At 39.3% G+C, this 22,946-nt stretch overlaps 1 protein-coding gene across 5 annotated transcripts in view; it reads left to right on the plus strand.

Annotated features, from left to right (window-relative positions):
- Window positions 1-22,946, plus strand: part of TMEM267 (transmembrane protein 267) — a 43,248-nt gene that overhangs the window by 17,511 nt on the left and 2,791 nt on the right. For 3 of the 5 annotated variants that reach the window (XM_074386072.1, XM_010336632.3, XM_074386077.1), the window contains one exon: window positions 13,664-14,049. In XM_074386072.1, coding sequence (XP_074242173.1) covers window positions 13,738-14,049 — 312 coding nt within the window. In that variant the 5' untranslated portion in view covers window positions 13,664-13,737. The other 2 variants (XM_074386085.1, XM_074386080.1) reach the window with 2 other exon arrangements.

The raw sequence follows: 22,946 nt of genomic DNA on the forward strand, positions 1-22,946 counted from the left end.
CATTAATAACTAGGTGGTCAGCAATAGAGCAAGGAAAGAAGACGGAGTAATAGAATAGATGAAAGAGAGTTAAATTTTTCTTAGCTTGAATTTGGTAGGGTTTTCCCCTGAGACAATAGCTCATAACTCTCGAAGGTGGGGGCGCCTTCTTGACTTGGGTGTGATGGATCCGTCCTTTTTCTGCTGTCTGGACTGCAGTTTCAGTAGTTAGGAACACTAGGTAAGGTCCTTCCCAGGCCAGTTTGAGCTTTTCCTTCTCTCCAACTTTTGACAAGGATGTCATCCCCAGGCTGTGTGCTGGAAACTCCAGGGGTGGTATCTGTGCTAAAAGACCTTTAGTTCTGAGGGAGGGGAAAGTGGAAGATAAACCAATATATAATTTTTGAGAAACTGATTTTTTGTTTCAAACACAGAGAGATTAGTAGTAGAGTGTCTTTTTGGGGAGCAGTTTGGACTCTTAACAGGGTTATAGGCCTTCCTACTTGTCCTGATGAAGGTGGGTGCCCAGGAGTATGATATTTCCATGTTATTTCCAGTACCTGGTCTAATTTCCCAATAACATATGCAGTAAAATTAGTTCTATTATCTGAATCAATAAATACCTCACACGATCAATTGGAGGCATCTTTGTGTAATTAATCTGGATACTTTGGAATGGCCTTAAGCCCAGATTCCTTCCCCAACGGGGTAATTTTTTTATAGTTTATTTTCTTACATACTAAGCAACAGTCTTTAACCTATTTGGCCAGGGTATAAACCCTTATGTACCCATAAACTCTGAGGACTGCATCACAATTGGCTTGAGACCTCCAATAGGTCCTTTGATGCTGCTGGAACCAAATTCCTTTTAAAGTTAAAGGGAGATCATCCACAGAAAAACTGGATGATCTCCCTTTAACTTTAGCTAATATGTTTACACATAGAATTTCCTTTATAATTAACATTTTAAAACTTGCTTAAACCTTCAAAATAATTTTTTTTACTTCTTTTTAATGTAGGTAGAAATCCACATTCTGATGCCTCCTTATAATCCTTTTACCAAAAGTATATTTTACTTTTCTTGCACATAAATGGTTTCTTCAATAGATTTATATTCTGGAGGCCTACTTTTAAATTATACAACATTTCTTGCATAAATTTCCTTTTGTAACATTTTTCACAACTTTAACAGACAATCTTTGACATGCCTCAACTTTCTGACTTCTTGCAAATGTCCCTTTCGTTAAACAGCCAGTTAATTTGTTTTAGGACAAGAATTTATCATTTAAGATTTTTTTTTAACATAAATTCTCCCTTTTTTTGTCTAAGATGATAACTATTTTTCAAAGCAAACTTTCTTCATGTCTGTGGACTAGACTACCTAAGACCACAAGATTAGAAGTTAGGATAATTATTAGGCAATTCTATGTCTACAAGAATTTCTGTATTAATTACTGAATATCCATTGTGTCTTTTTCCCTTAATTACCCAGAAGGAACAGTTTAAACCTGCTGGGTTAAGGGACTTATTGGTGGATAATGTCAAATTCTTTTTCTTTTTTTCTAACAGAATAGCCTTATACTTTAATATTTTTGAGTCAGTCAGCTACCTTTTTGCCTTTTCTTTTTTATTATTCTTCTTTTTTGTTGTTGTTGTTTTGGGGATTTGTTTATTTATTTATTTATTTATTTGACTTAACGATAGTTCTGACCTGGTGAGGTATGCTCACAAAGAGATTTCCTTTAAAAGTTTTGTTTTGTTTTGATTTTACTTTTTTCCATTAGCAAAGCAGTTGCAGCTACAGATTGAATGCATTTGGGCCATCCGTGGGCCACTGGGTTAAGGATTTTCAACAGGAAGGCTACATACACGCTGTCAGTGGCCTCCATGCCTTTGGGCAAGTATTTTCAAGGCTATACCCTGTTTATGCTGACAAAAAGATGTAATGGCTGCTTAAGGAGGGCAAAGCTAGGACTGAAGCAATTACTAATAGACGTTTTAACCTTTCCATCTGTTGAATTTCTGGTAATGCCAAATGAGGGGGTTTGACCGGTCTTGCATTAGCTTTTTGTATAAGGGCTTTGTTTTTAGGGCATAAGAGTCTATCCATAGATGACAGTATCCGACTAATCCTAAAATTTTCTAAGTTCTTGTTTAGTCTCCAGCAGAGACAAGAGTATGATGCCTTTAATTTGTTCAAGTTCAATTTTCCATTTACCTTTGCTAATTAAATGACTTGATCTAATATTTGACTAAATAAATTTGGAGACTCTGCAAACCCTTAGGGCAAGACTGTCTATTGGTATTGCTGTTTTCAACTGGAGTGAGGGTTTTCTCACTCAAAGGCAAATAGGTCCTGCCTGTCCTCTGCCAATGGACAAACCCAGAAGGCATCTTTTAAATCTATTACTGTAAACCAATGGTGATTGTAGTAGTAAAAGGATTGGGAATAACAGGGTTTAAGAAACCCATCACAGAGAAGACCTTCAATTATCAAGTTTAACTTTTTAATTAACTCTGGCTTTTAAAGGAATAGGGCACATTGCTTTCTCTTTACTACTTCTATCTCTCCCTTTTTTTCCTCTCTCTCATTGACTCTCTCTCTCTCTCTCTCTCTCTCTCTCTTTCTCTCTTTCTCTCTCTCTCTCTCTTCCTCCCCCCCTTTCTCTCTCTCTCTGATTTCCTGTTTTCTCTGTCAGTCTTTCTCCTGTATGATTTTTTTTCTCTCTTAGAAGCTTTTTTACAAGTTTCTCTTTCTAGTTCTTTTTTGTAATTTCTTGTTAATATTTGGCAAATTGTTAGTGACAAAATGAAGTGTTAACATTCCCTGCCCAAAAGGATCCTTGAGACCTAGACCAACTTATTTACCTGCGTATGTTCTCAGTGGGCTGCATTGTTATTGTCCCACCAGGGGGTCTTGGGTGGGAAATTTTTGATCTGCTCTAGGAATGTTTTGGCTGGGGAGAGGTGTTCACGTTCCTAGGCTCCCATAGCAGCTCTAAGGATCATACCTCTTTTTTCCCCCAAGAAGATAGGAAAGGGAAGTTGTGAATATCTTTTTTACATTGTTCTAGCTCATGTTGAAGTCCTTTTAGGGAAGGGTACTCAGGCTGGTAGTGACTGGGTTCTTGGGACAGTTTCCAAGAGGCAGGGGCATAAGGAGGGAGATGATAAGGATAGGAGAAGAGTCTGGGACAGCAGCTGCTTTTTCTTGTTCTTGGTCCCTTCATTATTATTCTAATATTTTAACATTAGGCCTAGGGGATTATTAGGGGGAATATTATTGTTGCTAGATTTATCCTTTTTATCCTTTACCCTACTTGTATTTCCCATTTTGGGGGTAAGGGTCAATTTCCCTTACCAGAAATGTCTTGCCTTTTGCGATGAGACTCAATTTCCCTTATCAGAAATGTCTCTCCTTTTTTTTTTTTAACTCCCCCAGACACCTTGATCAAAGAATAATTCACTGCTTACTCACAGCTTCTTTTACTTTGATATATCCCGACCAAGGAATCACCACTCCCCGACAGCTACTCTTACCTTAGTCTATCCCGACCACCAGGGAAATACTTTGCTGGCTCCCGGACATTTCCTTCCTTGGTCTGTGCTCAGATTTGCATGGTCCCCACGGTATGTGAGGATCCTTTACCCCAAGTTGCCAGCCAGTTTCTTTTCTGCATTGCTGAGAGTATGGGGCTTATTCCTCGCCTTGGTGGGTCCTGACTTCTCACTCATGAGGCCACTGTAACGAGGCAGCAGAGGCATGCCTCGTCACAAGAGAGAACCAGAGACTGCCCCTGGAGGGGAATGGGTCCCCATATGGGCCACCAATTGTTATATGTAAAATTTTTTGGTGCTGCAAAAGAAGTAGCACTTGAATATAAATTTCCTCAGTAAGGCAATTTACTTCTATAGAAGGGTGCGGCTCAAAGATGGAACAATGGTGCATACACACCTGGACAAGGGTGGGGAAGGGGTTCTTATTCCTGATGCAGGTAGCCCCTTCTGCTGTATCATTCTTCTATTGGATAGAGACAGACTGCACAGTCTAAGCTAATTCTAATTGGCTATTTTAAAGAGAACAGGGGTACCAGCTGGAGTGACAGCGTGGGTAGTTTGGCTGGAAAGACAGTTATGGGACAGGTCAGAGCTCGTGACCAGAGGTGACTCAGGTCAAAGCAGGTGACCAGAGCAGGTGACTGGAGCAGGTGACTGGGATGAGTCAGGACAGAGCAGGGGACTGGGGGAACAGATGTGAACTACTAATTAGAACTGGTAGAAAATGCTGTTTACTGAAACTGCAAGGAAGTTAAACTTTAAAATGGAGAATTAAAGAGTAAGAGAGCTGAACACTGGCATACTGATTCTTTGAAGAGAAACTTGGAGTTCACTATATCCAGCAGGACTATGGTGTATTCTTCAGTATGCCAGTTGGATTTTTTAACTCCAGAATTTCTGCTTGATTCTTTTTTTTTGAGACGGAGTTTCGCCCCTGTTACCCAGGCTGGAGTGCAATGGCGCGATCTCGGCTCACCGCAACCTCCGCCTCCTGGGTTCAGGCAATTCTCCTGCCTCAGCCTCCTGAGTAGCTGGGATTACAGGCACATGCCACCATGCCCAGCTAATTTTTTACACTTTTAGTAGAGACGGGGTTTCACCATGTTGACCAGGATGGTCTCGATCCCTTGACCTCGTGATCCACCCGCCTCGGCCTCCCAAAGCGCTGGGATTACAGGCTTGAGCCACCGCGCCCGGCCTCTGCTTGATTCTTTTTAATTATTTCAATCTCTTCGTTAAATTTATGTGATAGAATTCTGGTTTCTTTTCTGTGTTATCTTGAATTTCTTTGAATTTCCTCGACTATTTTAAATTCTCTGTGTAAAAAGTCACATATCTCTGTTTTCCAAGATTGGTCTCTGGTGCCTTATTTCATTCATTTGGTGAGGTCATGTTTTCCTGGATGGTGTTGATGCTAGTAGATATTCTTCAGTATCTGGGCATTGAAGACTTAGGTTACTGTAGTCTTCATTGTCTGGGTTTATTTGTACCCTTACTTCTTGGGAAGATTTTCCAGATATTTGAAAGGACTTGGGTATTACAATCTAAGCTATATATGCTTTAGGAGGCACTCTAAGTCCTCCTAAGTAATGCTGTGTCCTGCAGACTCATAGAGATACTGCCTTGGTGGTCATGGACAAGATCTGGGAGAATTCTCTGGATTACCAGGCAAGGACCCTTGTTCTCTTCCTTTACTTTCTCTCAAACAAAGAGTCTCTCTCTGTGTTCTGAGCCACCTAAAGCTAGGGTGGAGTATCCCAAGCACCCCTGTGGCCACCACTACTATGACTGTGCTGGGTGAGACCTGAACCCAGCATGGCACTGGGTCTCACCTAATGCCTGCTATAATCACTTACTGGCTACTGCCTGTGTTTTCTCTAGGCCCTGGGACTCTACAGTCAGCCAGTAGCAAAGCCAGACATGTCTGTGTCCTTCCTTTCAGGGCAGTGAAGTTCCCCAGACCCTGGGTGGGTCTAGAGGTGCCATCTGGGAGTCAGGGACTAGAGTCAAAACCTTAGACATCTACCTGGCTTTCTGTTTCACTACAGGTGAGCTGGCACTCAAATCACAAGATGCAGTCCTTCCCACTTTTCTCTCACCTTTCCAAAGGCAAAGGATCCTGACTCCATAGACTTCACCACTCCAGGTCACAAAGAGTACTGCCAGAATACTGCTGATGTCCCTTAAGTGACAAGGTCTCTTAAATCAGCTTGTGATGGAGGCTGCCTATTCTGGGACTCACCCTTTAAGGCAGTGGGCTCCTCTTTGGCCCACGGAAGGTCCAGAAATGCCGTCCAAGAGTGAAATCCTGGAATCAGGAACCCCAAGAGCCTACTTGGTGCTCTATCCTCTTACAGCTGTGCTGGTACCTAACATGAAAGAGAAAGTCCCCTTTACTTTTGCCTCTGCTTTTCTCAAGCAGGAGTTTTTCCCATAGCCACCACAGCTGATAAAGTCCTGAGTCTCACCTGAAGCCAGCAAGTCTCAGAGGCTCACCCAAGGCCCTTGATGTTGTACCTGGGTATCACTGCTGGTTATTCAGGGTCCAGGTGATGAATGCTGCCAGTTCTGGGTCCTTTCCTTCAAGGCAGCAGGTTTCCTTCTGGCTCTGAGTATGTCTAGAAATGACAGCTGGGGACTAGGGCCGAGAATGGGGACCTTAGGACTCTGACCAGTGTCCTGTCTTGCTGTGGTTGAGCTGATACCCTCCTCAAGCAAAAAGAAGTCTTTTTTGGAACCTCAAGATATGCAGCATGTAGTTATGTGAGGGTGGTGCCAGCACGCCTTTGGCTACCCCAGATGGTGTCTCAGTATGTCATATGCCCACCCAGTCCACTGTCTCTGGGTCTAGTTCAGCTCTGGGACTCACCTAAGGGTTGCAGTCCTTATGTCCTAAACTGCCTTTCAAATCTACTTTGAGACAAAGGGCACTGTAACCCTCAGTAGCAAGGCTTGCAGAGACTCAAATTTGGACCAATGGAATGGACATTTCCCCTTTGGCTTGGGCTAATTTAAATGCTTCCTCTGTAGGTGGGTGTCAGCTGAGTTTAGTCTGGTTTTTCTTTCTGCTCTAACAGGACAGCATTGAATTCAGTGCCTCACAACTGCTGTGTTCTCCCTCCCTCAGTGCCCAGAGATATTATCTGCCACACTCTGCCACTTCTGGGGCGTAGGGGAGGGGTGGCGACAGTGATTCAGGACTCTTATTTTTTAAAAAAATCTCTTCTGTCTCTCCTCAGTGATGTGAAGTTAAAACCAGATACTATTATTCTCACATGATTTTTGGTTCTTATGAAAGGTTTTTTTTTCTGTGTACATAGTTGTTAACTTGTGTTGGGGGATGATTAGTGGAGCCTTCTATTCTGCTATTTGATTTTGCCTCCCTAATTCAAATATGTGGTTAACTTTATGAGCCTTCCATGAACATTTGAAAAGAATGTGTATTGTTTATAGCAGAAGTCCTCATCCCTGGGCCATGGACCAGTACAGATCCATGGCCCAAGGATCCAGGCCACACAGCAGGAGGTGAGCGGCAGGCTAGCAAGTGAAGCTTCACGTGTATTTACAGCCATTCCCCATAACTCACATTACCACCTGAGCTCCCCTCTTCAGATCGGTGGCAGCATTAGTTTCTCATTGGAGAGTGAACCCTATTGTGAACTGTGAATGTAAGGGATCTAGTTTGTGTGCTCCTTATGAGAATCGTATGCCTGATGATCTGTCACTGCCCACACCGTGCAAAGATGGGACTGTCTAGATGCAGGAAAACAAGATAAAGGCTCCTACTGATTCTACATTATGGTGAGTTGTGTAATTATTTAATTATGTATTACAATGTAATAATAATAAAGTGCACAATAAATGTAATGCACTTGAATCATCCCCAAACCATCCCCCTCCCCAGTCCATGGAAAAATTGTCTTCCACAAAACCAGTCCCTGGTGCCAAAAAGGATTGGGACCACCACTTGATAGCATACGAAGTTGTACACCTGAGTATGAGATAAACTTTATAAATCATATTATTCAGATTATGCCTTTTTTGACTACTTGATTTAATTTTTTACTGCTATGTTGTTTGACATGTAAGTCATCCTCTTACCCCATAGAACTTTATGGTGATATGAGTATTTTATCCTTTTCAATTCTAATTGATCATTTTTACCTTGAATTATCTGTTTGCTATTAATATTACCATTGCTACTTCATTTTGTTTGTATTTCTTAGACATGCATTTTCTTATCTCTTTATTTTCTGTATTGTTAAGACTTTTTGTTTGAGGTGTTTTGTTTTGAACAATAACTTAGTGATGTTTTCTTTCATCCCAATCTTATGATGTTTGTCTCCTTATAGAGAAATTTAACACATTTACATTTGTTGTGGTATTTGTATTTTATTTTGTCCCTATTGCTTTTTGCAGAGTTGGGGTGAGCTTGGGGGGAAGTAAGGTTTTCTTTTTTTTTCTTTTCTGTCTTGCTGTATTGATCAGATTTTTTTATTTGCCTCCCTTCCTGCTAGAGATTGAGAAATTCTACTCCTCAGTTTCCCCTACCCCTTAAAATCTTACATGGGTGTGTAATTTCTGAGGCAAAACTTTTAAAATTCACAGTTGCCACATAGGTGCCAGAATTTAGCTATGTGTAGAAAGCTATAGTCTATGATCTTTTTCTCTTAGAGTTCTGTAAATGTTACCTCACAATATTCTGACATTTAGGGTTGATGATCATCACATTCTTTTTTGAAGATAACTTTTTTTTTGACACAGAAACTCTAAAGGTTTTCTCTTTATTTTTGGAAAAATTTTTTCAATGCCCAACTCTTTGTCTTGTATTTTCCCCTTAAGCTTTGGGAAAAAAATCTTTGCAAATGTTCTCATTTACTAATTTTGATGTTTGAAATACTCATGCTACTGTGCATTGCTTCAGTGCATAGTAGACTTTGCATTGAGATTTTATTTGAGTAATCAACTTGTTCATTTCCATAGTTTCTGGTTTTTATATTCCTCCTTTTTAACAAAAGCCTGCTGTTTTATAATCAATAAAGTGTACCTTCCTAACTTTTTAACATCTTTGTTGGAGTATAATTGACATGTAATTAACTGTATATGTTTAAAAGGTACAGTTTGATATGTTTTGACATATGTGTGAAGCTGTGAACCATTAAAATATCACCACAGTCAAGATAATGAACATATGTGTCTCTTACCAAAGTTTTCTTATGCTCCTTTTTAATTATTCCTGCCTCTACTGTCTCCAGAAAATTATGGATCTGCTTTCTGTCACTGTAAATAAGTTTGTATTTTGTAGATTTTTAAGTAGAATTATACTGTATACTCCTTTTAAAAACATATTTCTAGGCCAGGTATAATGGCTCACACCTGTAATCCCAGTACTTTGGGAGGCTGAGGTGGGAAGATTGCTTGAGGCCAGGAGTTTCAGACCAGCCTGGGTCACATGGCGAAATCCCATCTCTACAAAAAAATTAGCCAGACATGGTCAACTCTGACTGTGGTTCCAGCTACTCAGGAGGCTGAGGTAGGGGGATCTCATGAGCCCAGGAGGTAGATATTGCAGTGAGCTATATTCACACCAGTGCACTCCAGCCTGGACAACAGAGCAAGACTCTGTCTCAAAAAATAAAGAATTTTTTTATTAAATAAATAAAAATGGAAACATATAGCCAGGGATGATGGCTCATGCCTGTAGTCCCAGATACTCAGGAGGTGAGGTAGGAGGATCACCTGAGCCTAGGATGTCGAGGTTGCAGTGAGCCAAAATCAAGCCACTGTACTCCAGTCTGGGCAACACAGTGAGACCCTGTTCCAAAAATAAATAAGTTTAATAAAAACATTTCTAAATGAAAATTTCAAGCATACAGAAAAGTGGAGAACAATATAATGAACTGCAGTATGCCTGTCACCTAAATTTATAATATTTTTTGGTGACTACTTCATTTATTTAATTTTTTAAAATAAATGGACTTTAAGTTTTTGTAAGTTTTTGAAATTAATAAACTTTATAAACTGATATGGTTTGGATTTGTGTCCTCAACCAAATCCCATGTCAAATTGTAATCCCCAGTATTGGAGGAGGGGACGTGGTGGGAGGTGACTGGGTCATGGGGGCAGTTTTCCCCCTAGCTGTTCTCATGATAGTAAAGTGAGTGGGTTCTCACAAGATCATGGCCGTTTAAAGTGTGTAGCACCTTCCACTTTGCTCTTCTACTCTGGCCATGTAAGACGTGACTCCTTCCTCTTCACCTTGCACCATGATTGTAAGTTCCTGAGGCCTCGTCAGCCATGCTTCCTATACAACCTGTGGAACCATGAGCCAATTAAACCTTTTTTTTTTTTTTTATTAAATTACCCAGTCTCAGGTAGTTCTATTCAAGAACAGGCTAATACATAAACCTAAACAGCAGTTGTAGGTTTACAGAAAAATTGAGCCAATATTATAGAGAATTCCCATAGATGTTCTTTGCCCTGCATAATCCCCATTATTAACATTTGCAATAGTGTGGTATATTTGTTATGAGTAATGAATGAATATTGATATGTTATTGACTGAAGTTCATACTTTAAATTAGGGTTCATCCTTTGTGTTGTACAGTTCTATGGGTTTTAACTGTGTACTTTTTGTTTGTTTGGCTTCTTCCACTTACTATAATCAAGATTCATTCATGTTTTTATGTGTGTCGTATGTTCCTTTTTAGGCCACCTTTTGTTTATTTACATGTTATAGATATTTCCATCTTGGAACAAATTCAGATAAAGTTGCTATGAACATTCATGTGTAAGCCTTTCTGTACGCAGTGCCTATGGGAAAATACCTACATGTGGAATGACTGGGTTATATGGTAAGAGTATGTTTAACTTTCTGAGAAATTGGAAAACTGTTTTTCCAAAATAGTGATACTATTTTTTTTAAGGTAAAGTTTTTTTCTTTTTTTCTTTTTGAGACAGAGTCTTGCTCTGTCGCCAGGCCGGAGTGCAGTGGCACAATCTCGGCTCACTGCAGCCTCTGCCTCCCAGGTTCAAGCAATCCCCTGCCTCAACCTTCCGAATAGCTGGGACTACAGGCGCGCACCACCACACCTGGCTAATTTTTCATATTTTAGTGGAGATGGGCTTTCACTGTGTTGGCCAGGATGATCTTGATCTCCTGACCTCATGATCAATCCACCTCAGCCTCCCAAAGTGCTGATATTACAGGGCTTGAGCCACTGCACCCAGCCTGATAAAGTATTTATTTTTCACATGAGATGAATGCAAACTAACAGAAACCTTTGCTATACAAGTGTAGTAGCCACGGTTAAGCATATATTTCCACTCACACAATCTTAATTTCTTGGTTACAACATTCATTCAATGATATGTTGGCAATCAATCGCATTCCAAAAACTGTCTGTGGTACAAAGGGAATTTTTATTTAAGGCTCCCTTCTGTTTTCATGTGTAGGATATTTTTGGAAGTATTTTTTTTTTCCACTCACTGAAAGAGAATTAAGAAAATTCCAACATGCCTTGGCATCAGCAAGTGCACTTTTTAGTCCAGGCACAAGCAAATGATTGATGAGGCTGCGAAGCCTACAATAGCAGACAGAAAAAACTGGCAGAAGTTCAGTGTTATTGAAAAAAATCTCAAATACTTATTTTATCTTCTCTATTAATTTTAATCATATTTTCAACATGCAGTCAAGAATGAAGCTTTGACAGTAAGACATAAATTTACACAGGCAAGCATTGTCGATTTTATGCAGTCACCACACTGATATAACACAAGAGACCTGGATATTTTCTTTTTTGTGCCTTGCTTTACTAAAGAGCAATAAAAAATAAGTGAAAGATTTATCCAGATCGAGATTATCCTGGTCAACATGGTGAAACCCCGTCTCTACTAAAAATACAAAAAATCAGCTGGGCATGGTGGTGCGTGCCTGTAATCCCAGCTACTCAGGAGGCTGAGGCAGGAGAATTGCCTGAACCCAGGAGGCAGAGATTGTGGTGAGCCGAGATCGTGCCATTGCACTCCAGCCTGGATAACAAGAGTGAAACTCCATCTCAAAAAAAAAAAAAAAAAGATTTGTCCATACCTCAGATTTGTTTATAAATCTTTTGAAATTATTACATTTACTTTTGCTTGGTTTATGGCAAATAATAAATTAACTTAGTTCTCCAATTAGATTTTTTGTTTGGTTTGTTTGTTTTGGTTTTAGGTTTTTGTTTTTCTCTTGAGACAGAATCTTACTCTGTCACGCAAGCCAGAGTGCAGTGGTGCCATCTCAGCTCACTGCAAACTCCACCTCCCAGGTTCAAGCAATTCTTGTGCCTCAGCTTCCTGAGTAGCTGGGATTGCAGTTGTGTGCCACCACACCTGGTTAATTTTTGTATTTTTAGTAGAGACAGGGTTTCACCATGTTGGCCAGGCTGGTCTTGAACTCCTGACCTCAAATGATCTGCCCACTTTGGCCTCCCAAATTGCTGGAATTACAGGCATGAGCCACCACAATTGGCCTCAATTAGATTGTTAAATGCAGGTTTTTAAAGATCACAATGATGACAGAATTGGTACGTTTCATCATAATATACCTGCTTATGAGAACAGACATTAACACTAAAAAGTATTTACATTTAACATGGATCATTTGCCATGTGGACAAACACTTCTGGCTCATTCAAAGCCAGGAGCTTTATATGGTTCCAGAGGGACTCCCTGGCAGATTTTGTTGATTACTCATTAAACATTAGAAACATATATAGACATTATTTATCTTATAAAGCTTACCCACAGCAAAACACACAAAAATGAGGTAAATACTATGGGCAAGATTATAATTATTGGAAAACTAAACGTCAAAATATACTTTTGATAAGCTTTTCCTTCTAAGCATGCTTTAAAGCTGAAAATAATAAGTGCTGGAAGGCCACAAAACTTAACATGTGTGTCGTCTCATCCATGGACGCACATGGCATTATGCTGCACTATAAAATCTGCAACCCTTCCCAAGAGGCAATTCAAACACCAGCATAGCCATCTTTGCTGCAGTAGAGAATATTTTTCCATCATTGATGTATCTTTGCACCTTTATCAAAAATTAATTGACAAGGCTGGGCATGGTGGCACATACCTGTAATCCCAGCACTTTCAGAAGCTAAGGATCACTTGAGGCCAGGAGTTCAAGACCAGCCAGGAGTCTGAGGCCTCCCTGAGATAGGGAGACCCTGTCTCTTTTAAGAAAAAAAAAATTAAGTATGGTGACACACACCTATGGCTCCAGCTACTCAAGAGACTGGGGTAGACAAATACTTTCTAGCTAGGTAAATAATGTCAATATTCTGTGCCAGGTGAGAACTCAGCATAGAATTATGATTGAATTTTTATATCAGTTTTATATCAGCTAAGGTTATTTGGTTCAAGGCAACAGAAATGAAAAGGGGATTTATTGGGAAAATGCTAGGGTAGCTCATAGAAGTGGAGGGTGAGCTGCAAGATCTAGGGTAGCTCTGAGAACCTTTAGACATTGGACATAAGTACTCACTGTCTTCATGATTCTATTAGCCTTTCTCCTGTCTTGTCTCTCTGGGATTTTATTTTCTTATGCTTTTTCATGTAGTGAAGCCCATGGCCTTCGAGATGAAGAGGAACTTTCTCTACCAGCTCCACTAAGAAAAGTTTTGGAAAGGAGTCTGATTGGCTACTTTCATTACTAAATTTATCACCATTATTAGGGAAATGGAAAACTCTAATTGGTGAATTCTGAAGTTTAATGTGAGAAAGTTTTCCCAAAGGAAGGGGTTACTGTTGTCAGATGTTGGATACACAAACTGAATGGATATTCACCACCCTATAGTACACACAGCTGAGAGATAGAACTATTTGATGACCTTAAAGCAAGAGATTGCAGTTGGTGGGCTTTCTGAAATTCTCCTTGATGCATACCATGTACCCTGTTGTTCCTAAATATACTATTCTCCTTGAGCTGTGTGGCATATTATATATAACATGTAAGAAATGACAGTATTTGCATCTTGGTTTTATATTTGTGCAATTATTGCTGATACTGTTTTGTTTAAACATTGTATGGCAGTCCATAATCTTCATTCACATTTTTCTCTACTTTCTCCTTTAGGGTGCTGAAAATATAAAGAAGAATAGACCGTTCATTCCTGATGGCTTTTAGTCTATACTAACATATTGTTTGTGATGGCATCTGAGACTGAAAAGACCCATGCTTTACTGCAGACTTGTAGCACTGAATCTCTTATTTCCAGCCTTGGTCTGGGGGTATTTTGCCTTGTAGCTGACAGACTTCTTCAGTTTTCCACAATTCAGCAAAATGACTGGCTTCGCGCTCTCTCAGATAATGCAGTACACTGTATGATTGGCATGTGGTCATGGGCAGTAGTCATTGGAATCAAGAAGAGGACTGACTTCGGAGAAATCATTTTAGCTGGATTTTTAGCATCTGTTATTGATGTAGACCACTTTTTTCTAGCTGGATCCCTATCTTTAAAGGTAAAATGTGTAGGTTTAATTTTTCTGGTCTTTACTTTCCTTAGCACTATTTTGCTGATCTTTATAGCATAATTTAGGGCTAGAGAGGATTTGTCTTAAAATAGGCAAGCACATTCATTTAACCTTTTTTATCACTTAGTACTTCCCTAAAGCTACACACAGACATGCTGCTAATCAAATGATTTGCCATCACAAACTGCTATGGGTTCACATAGAGCAAAGACCCACTAAACATACCTAAGGAGTTCAGTGCTGGCTTATAGAAGATGTTTTTAGCCAAGTCTTGAAGAAAGTATTAGCAAACCGCCTTAGATTAACAAGGGTCATTCTCAAGGTGGTCCTAGTTCTTTTTGTATCAGTCTATTTTCTTCAGGAGCACACCTAACATTTCTCCCTTATTCTTTATGTTTTACAGTTAGTATGCAGCTCCTAAGTACTCCATAAAAGTTGAATAGTTTTAAGATGATTCCCAGTCCTGAGGAATGACTTGAACGGATTAATTCCTCCAGTCCCTTTTGGGGCCAAAGGCATGTATTTCAGTGGACTAGCTAGAACACAGTCCCTTGTGGAGAAATTGAGGAATTTCACTGAGGCATTCAGGAGTTTAGTTATATAGTTCACAAATGAACTAAACTTAAAATGTTGGTTCAGATAATGTTTTCTAAATGTAAGATTTGCTTACTTTTTATGTGATTATAATCATAAATATTTCAGGAAAGAAATCTAAACTCATAGAGCAAGGACTTTGTTTCATTCACCCCTCGCCTAGAACGATGCCTGGCTTACCTAGTAGATATTCAGGAAATGTTTGTGGAATGAATGAGAAATATTCATTTTCCTATTATATGTCAAGTTCCAGGCATTTCTCAGAAATGGTTTCACTTATTTAGAAACTTAATAAAGAATCAGTAATTGCAATTAAAGATAAACTTTTTTACTATAAGTAGAGTTAGCATAACATTTTGTTTAAGATTGAAATGAGAAGATGAGTTTGAATCCTGGTTGTTTGGTGTTAGCGGAGTACTTTTCTTTTAAGTTTTTTTTAATGGATTTAGGACTACAAGCACAGTTGTATTACATGTATATATTGCATAGTGGTGAAGTCTGAGCTTTTAGTGTGCCCATCACTCAAATGCTGTACATCGTACCAAATAGTATTTTATCTCTCACCCCCTCTCACCCTCCTACCTCTTGGAGTCTCCAATGTCTATTATTCTACTCTGTATGTCCATGTGTGCCCATTGTTTACCTGTCACTTACAAGTGAAAACATGTGTTTTTTTACTTTCTGTTACTGCATGATTTCACTAAGGATGGCCTCCAGTTCCATTCATGTTGCTGTAAAATACATGATTTTGTTATTTTTTATGGCCAAGTAGTATTCCATGGTGTAATTATATCCCACATATTAATCGAGTCATCCACTGATAGACACTTAGATTGATTCCATGACTTTGCTATTGTGTATAGTGCTGTGATAATCATACAAGTGCAGGTGGCTTTTTTATATAATGATTTTTTTTGAGATAGGGTCTTGTTCTGTTGCCCAGGCTGGAATACAATGGTGTGATCATGGCTTACTGCAGCATCAACCTCTTGGGCTCACACTATCCTCCCACCTCAGCCTCCTGAGTATCTGGGACCATAATCACACACCACCATGCCAGGCTAAATTTTAAAAAATTATTTGTAGAGGCAGAGTCTCCCTATGTTGACCAAACTGGTCTCAAACTCTTGGGCTCAAGTGATCCTCCCGCCTCAACCTCCCAAAGTGCTGGGAATACAGGCATAAGCCACTGTGCCCAGCAATTATTTCTTTTATATAATAACTTCTTTTGCTTTGGGAAGATATTCAGTAGTGGGATTCCTGGATAAAAAGGTAGTTCTATTTTTAGTTCTTTGAGAAATCTCCATACTGTTTTCCACAGAGGTTATACTAATTTGTATTCCCACCAACAATGTATAAGTGTTCCCTTTTCTTTGCGTCTTTGCCAACATTTGTTGGTTTTTGACTTTTTAATGATAGCCATTCTGGTGGTGTGTGATGGCATCTCATTGTGGTTTTAATTTGCGTTTTTATGATTATTGGTGATGTGGAGTATTTTTTCATGTTTGCTGGCTGCTTGTATGTCTTCTTTTGAAAAATATATGTTCATGTGCTTTGCCCACTTTTTAATGGGGTTGTTTTTTTCTTGTTGAGTTGTTTTGAGTTCTTTGTAGGTTCTGGGTATGAGCCCTTCGTCAAATGAGCCCTTATTTTCTTCCATTCTGTAGGTTGTCTGTTTAATCTTTTGATTATTTCTTTTGCTGTGCAGAAGCTCTGTAGTTTAATTATGTCCCCTGTTCTTTAGGTTTTAATTTCTTCATCTATATATTTGGATTATAACATTACTTACCTTGTGGGATTGTTGTGAGGATTAAGTAGGCATGATAAGTGACATGGCCTGGTAAATATTAACAATAAATGTTAGAGACTGGGATAAGCTATGAAGTATTATAAAGTATGTAATTCATAAATGCATTCATCTAGAATTTATTCTATTATAATTTTAAAAGGTATTCAGACTACACAGTGTATTTATCCTTTAATTCATTTAGAAGCACTATTGGTTTTTTTTTCCTTGTTTTTTTTTTTTAATTGTACTTTAGGTTCTGGGGTACATGTGCAGATCATGCAGGATTGTTGCATAGGTACACACATGGCAATGTGGTTTGCTGCCTCCATCCCCCTGTCGCCTATATCTGGCATTTCTCCTCATGTTGTCTCTCCTGAACCCCACTGCTGTCCCTCCTTTGGTCCACCCAACAGACCCCAGTGTGTGATGCTCCCCTCGCTGTGTCCTTGTGTATCATTGTTCAACACCACCTATGAGTGAGAACATGCGGTGTTTGATTTTCTGTTCTTGTGTCAGTTTGCTGAGAATAATGGTTTCCAGGTTCATCCATGTCCCTACAAAGGACATGAACTCATCGTTTTTTTATGGCTTCATAGTATTCCATGGTGTATATGTGCCACATTTTCCTTGTACAGTCTATCATCAGTGGGCATTTGAGTTGGTTCCAGGTCTTTGCTATTGTAAACAGTGCCGCTATGAACATACATGTGCATGTGTCTTTATAATAGAATGATTTGTAATCTTTTGGGTATATACCCAGGAATGGGATTGCTGGGTCAAATGGAATTTCTATTTTCAGGTCCTTGAGGAAGCGCCACACTGTCTTCTACAATAGTTGAACTAGTTTACACTCCTACCAACAGTGTAAAAGTGTTCCTATTTCTCCACATCCTCTCCAGCATCTGTTGTCTACAGCTTTTTTAATGATCACCATTCTAACTGGTGTGAGATGGTATCTCAACAGTTTTGATTTGCATTTCTCTAATAATCAGTGATGATGAGCATTTTTTCATATGTTTGTTGGCCTAATATATGTCTTCTTTTGAAAAGTGTCTTTTCATATCCTTTGCCCACTTTTGGATGGGTTTCTTTACTTTTCTCTTGTAAATCTGTTTTAGTTCTTTGTAGATTCTGGATATTAGCCCTTTGTCAGATGGGTAGACTGCAAAAATTTTTTCCTATTCTGTTGGTTGCCAATTCACTCTAATGATTGTTTCTTTTGCTGTACAGAAGCTCTGGAGTTTAATTAGGTCTCATTTGTCTATTTTGGCTTTTGTTGCCAGTGCTTTTGGTGTTTTAGTCATGAAGTCCTTCCCTATGCCTATGTCCTGAATGGTTTTGCCTAGGTTTTCTTCTAGGGTTTTTATGGTGTTAGGCCTTAGGTTTAAGTCTTTAATCCATCTGGAATTAATATTAGTGTAAGGTATCAGGAAGAGGTCCAGTTTCTGCTTTCTACACACTGCTAGTCAGTTTTCCCAACACCATTTATTAAACAGGGAATCCTTTCCCCATTGCTTCTTTTTGTTAGGTTTGTCAAAGATCAGATGGTTGCAGATGTGTGGCATTGGCTCCAATGCCTCTGTTCTGTTTCATTTGTCTATATCTCTGTTTTGGTACCAGTATCATGCTGTTTTGATTACTGTAGCTTTGTTGTATAGTTTGAAATCAGGTAGTGTGATGCCTCCGGCTTTGTTCTTTTTGCTTAGGATTGTCTTGGCTATGCAGGCTCTCTTTTGGTTCCATATGAAGTTTAAAGTGGTTTTCTTCCCCACTCTGTAAAGAAGGTCATTGGTAGCTTGATGGGGATAGTGTTGAATCTATAAATTACTTTGGGCAGTATGGCCATTTTCAAAATATTGATTCTTCCTAACCATCAACATGGAATTTTTCTCCATCTGTTTGTGTCCTCTCTTATTTCCTGGAACAGTGATTTGTAGTTCTCCTTGAAGAGATCTTTTACATCCTTTGTTAGTTGTATTCCTAGGTATTTTATTCTCTTTGTAGCAGTTGTGAATGGGAGTTTGCTCTTGATTTGGCTCTCTGTTATTGGTATATAGAAATGCTTGTGATTTCTGCACATTGATTTTGTATCCTGAGACTCTGCTGAAGTTGCTTATCAGTTTCAGGAGATTTGGGCTGAGATGATAGGTTCGTCTAAATATACAATCATGTCGACTGCAAACAGACAATTTGACTTCCTCTTTTCATAATTGAATACCCCCTTTTTTTTCCTTGCCTAATTGTTCTAACTAGAACTTCCAATACTATATTGAATAGGAGTGGTGATAGAGGGCATCTTTGTCTAGTGCCAGATTTCAAAGGGAATGCTTCCAGTTTTTGCCCATTCAGTATGATATTGGCTGTAGGTTTGTCCTAAATAGCTTTTATTATTTTGAGATATGTTCCTTTGATACCTAGTTTATTGAGAGTTTTTAGCATAAAGGGCTGCTGAATTTTTCAAAGGCCTTCTCTACATCTATTGAGATAATCATGTGGTTTTTTTTGTCTTTGGTTCTGTTTATGTAGTGGATTATGTTAATAGACTTGTGTATGTTGAACCAGCCTTGCATCCCTGGGATGAAGCCTACTTGGTCATGATGGATAAGCTTTTTGATGTGCTGTTGCAATCAGTTTGCCAGTATTTTATTGAAGATTTTTTCATCAATGTTCATCATGGATATTGGCCTGTAGTTTTCTTTTTTAGTTGTGTCTCTGCTGGGATTTGGTATCAGGATGATGTTGGTCTCATAGAAAGAGTTAGGAAGGATTCCCTCTTTTTGTATTGTTTGGAATATTTTCAGAAGGAATGGTACCACCTCCTCTTTGCTGTCTGGTAGAATTCGGCTGTGAACCCATCTGGACCTGGACTTTTTTTGGTTGGTAGGCTATTAATTGCTGCCTCGACTTCAGACCTTGTTATTGGTCTATTCAGGGTTTCAGCTTCTTCTTGGCTTAGTCTTGGGAGTGTGCAAGTGTCCAGGAATTTATGCATTTCTTCCAGATTTATTGGTTTATGTTCATAGAGTTGTTTTAGTAATCTCTGATGGTAGTTTGTATTTACAAGGAATCGGTGGTGATCTCCCCTTTATCGTTTTTTTATTGCATCTATTTGATTCTTCTCTCTTTTCTTTTTTATTAGTATAGCTAGCTGTCTATTTTGTTGATCTTTTCAAAAAAACCAGCTCCTGGATTTATGGATATTTGAAGGGTTTTTTGTGTCTCTATCTCCTTCAGTTTTGCTTTGATCTTAGTTATTTCTTGTCTTCTGCTAGCTTTTGAGTTTTCTTTATCTTGCTCCTATAGCTCTTTCAATTTTGACAATAGGGTGTCGATTTTAGGTCTTTTCTTGTTTCTCATGTGGACATTTATTGCTGTAAATTTCCCTCTAGACACTGCTTTAAATGTGTCCCATAGAATCTGGTACATTGTGTCTTCATTCTTGTTAGTTTCAAAGAAGATTTTTATTTCTGCCTTATTTCATTGTTTATCCATTCATCATTCAGGAGCAAGTTGTTCAGCTTCCATGTGATTGTGTGGTTTTGAGTGCTTTTCTTAATCCTGAGTTCTAATTTGATTGCACTGTGGTCTGAGAGACTGTTATGATTTCCATTCTTTTGCATTTGTTTAGGAGTGATTTACTTTCAATTATGTAGTCAACTTTAGAGTAAGTGCGATGTGGTGCTAAGAAGAATGTGTGTTCTGTGGATTTGGGGTGGAGTGTCCTGTAAACGTCTATTAGGTTCGCTTGATCGAAAGCTGTGTTCAAGTCCTGGATATCCTTCGTGACCTTCTGTCTCATTGATCTGTCCAATATTGTCAGTGGAGTGTTGAAGTCTCCCACTATTATTGTTCGGGAGTCTGAGTCTCTTTGTAGGTCATTAAAAACTTGCTTTATATATCTGGGTGCTCCTGCATTGAGTGCATATATATTTAGGATGGTTAGCTCTTCTTGTTGCATTGATCCTTTTACGACTATGTAATGCCCTTCTTTGTCTCTTTTGATCTCTGTTGGTTTAAAGTCTGTTTTATCAGAGACTAGGATTGCTATCCTTGCTTTTCTTTGCTCTCCATTTGCTTGGTAGATCTTCTTCCATCCCTTATTTTGAGTCTATGTGAGTCTTTGCGTGTGAGATGGGTTTCCTGAATAGAGCACATTGATGGATTTTGACTTTTTATTCAGTTTGCCAGTCTCTGTCTTTTGATTGTGGCATTTGGGCCATTTTCATTCAATGTTAATATTGTTGTTTGAATTTGATCCTGCCATTTTGTTACTGGCTGGTTGTTTTGCCCGTTAGTTGACATGGCTTCTTCATTGCATTGTTGTTCTTTACCATTTGGTATGTTTTTGCAGTGGCTGGTAATGCTTGTTCTGTTCCCTGTTTAGTACTTCCTTCAGTAGCTCTTATAAGGCAAGTCTTGTAATGACAAAATCTCTCAGCAATTGCTTGTCTGTAAAGGATTTTATTTCTCCTTCACTTATAAAGCTTAGTTTGACCAGATATGAAATTCTGGGTTGAAAGTTCTTTTCTTTAAGGATGTTGAATATTGGCCCCACTCCCTTCTAGCTTGTAGGGTTTCTGCCAGGAGATCTGCTGTGAGTCTGATGGTCTTTCCTTTGTGGGTGACTCGACCTTTCTCTCTGGCTGCCCTTAGGATTTTTTGCTTCATTTCAACCCTGGTGAATCTGACAATTATGTTCTTTGGTGCTGCTCTTTTTGAGGAATATCTTTGTGATGTTCTCTGTATTTCCTGGATTTGAATGTTGGCCTCCCTTGTTAGGTTGGGAAAGTTCTCTTGGATGATATCTTGGAGAGTGTTTTCCAACTTGGGTTCATTCTCTCCATTACATTCAGGTACACTGATCAAGTGTAGATTAGGTCTTTTCAAATAATCTCATAGTTCTTGGAGGCTTTGTTCATTTTTTTTTCACTTTTTTCTCTAATCTTGTCTTCTCATTTTATTTTATTGATTTGATCTTCTATCTCTGATATCCTTTCTTCTGCTTGATCGATTCAGCTGTTGAAACTTGTGTATGCCTCACAAAGTTCTCATGCTATGTTTTTCAGCTCCATCAACTCATTTATGTTCTTCTCTAAGCTGGTTATTCTAGTTAGCATTTCATCTATCCTTTTTTCAAGGTTCTTAGTCTCTTTGCATTGGATTAGAATATGATCTTTTAAATCAGAGAAGTTTGTTATTACCCACCTTCTGAAGCCTACTTCTGTCAATTCATCAAATTCATTCTCTGTCTTTTTTCATTCTCTTGATGGGAGGAGAAGAGATGTTCTGTTCTTTGATGGTTTCATCCTTTTTGCACTTTTTCTCATCTTTGTGGATTTATCTCCCTTTGATCTTTGAGGTGGGTGATTTCAGGAGGAGTCTCAGTAGATGCTTTTTTTCTGTTGAGGTTGGAGCTATATCTTTTTTGGCCTGTAGAGGGCATTGCTGGGCTCTCTCAGGCTTAGTCAGGTTGTTGGGTAGGTGGTCCTTCCCTGGAGTTTGTTTGCAGGTGAGATCGGCCCCGCCTTCCCAATGGCATCTCTCCCAGAGCTAGATCATCCTGGTTGGGGTCAAACTGGTGTATTTGTTGCCAAGCTTTCTAGCGAGGGCATATTTTGAGTTCTATGGAAATGGGGCCTGCCAGGCCTTATGGTCTGTTTCCCTGCTTTCAACTCAGCCTCCCTCTGTGGACAGTCTGTCCCCCTGGCATTAGTTCAAACTTCCGCCCAGATCTATGTGACTACTTGCCATTCCTAGCAGGAGCTGCTTCTCAGATTTGCATCAACAACCCACAGCACCCCACAGTCTGGCAGGGCTCTTGTGGACTGTGGCTTGTAGGAGGGATAAGACAAGCACAGATTCCGAATTAGAGCACCGAGGAGGGGGTGAAGTCCCCTGACCCTCTGAGCCAGCTGCACGTTTCAGATGGGGACATGTCCTCCCGTCTTGATTTGGCCCCTGGGCAGCTCTCGCCCTGCAGCTTCTTCCCTGGGCTATTTTCAGTGTCCTATCAGTCCCACTGAAATGAACCCAGCACCTCGTTTGGAATCGTGAAGTCCTCTAGCCCTCTGCATCTCATTCACTGGGAGCTGCATTCAGGTGTTGCCTTCTGATGGCCATCTTCTGCATATCCCTTAGAGTCGGTTTTTTAAGATGAGCTCTTTTCATAGATTTGAGTTTTTATTTTCAGTTTTCTTGGATTGTAGCTTTAAATATTAGTTCCATTCCATTCCTTTGTTTTTCTTCTTTAGGGCCTTCAATTATACATATGTTGTTTCTTTTTGCCTGTGTTCTATTTCAGCTATTTTCTACCTGACTCTTTTTACATTTTTCCTCATGTCATTTTTATTCCCATGATTGATTTCCTGCATTTTTTCTTTTCTTTTTTTTTTTGAGACAGAGTCTTGCTCTGTTGCCCAGTCTGGAGTGCAGTGGTACACTCTCAGCTCACTACAACCTCTGCCTCCTAGGTTCAAGGGATTCTTATGCCTCAGCCTCCTGA

This window comes from Saimiri boliviensis, chromosome 1 (assembly GCF_048565385.1).
Source record: "Saimiri boliviensis isolate mSaiBol1 chromosome 1, mSaiBol1.pri, whole genome shotgun sequence".
Taxonomy (NCBI): Eukaryota; Metazoa; Chordata; class Mammalia; order Primates; family Cebidae; genus Saimiri; species Saimiri boliviensis.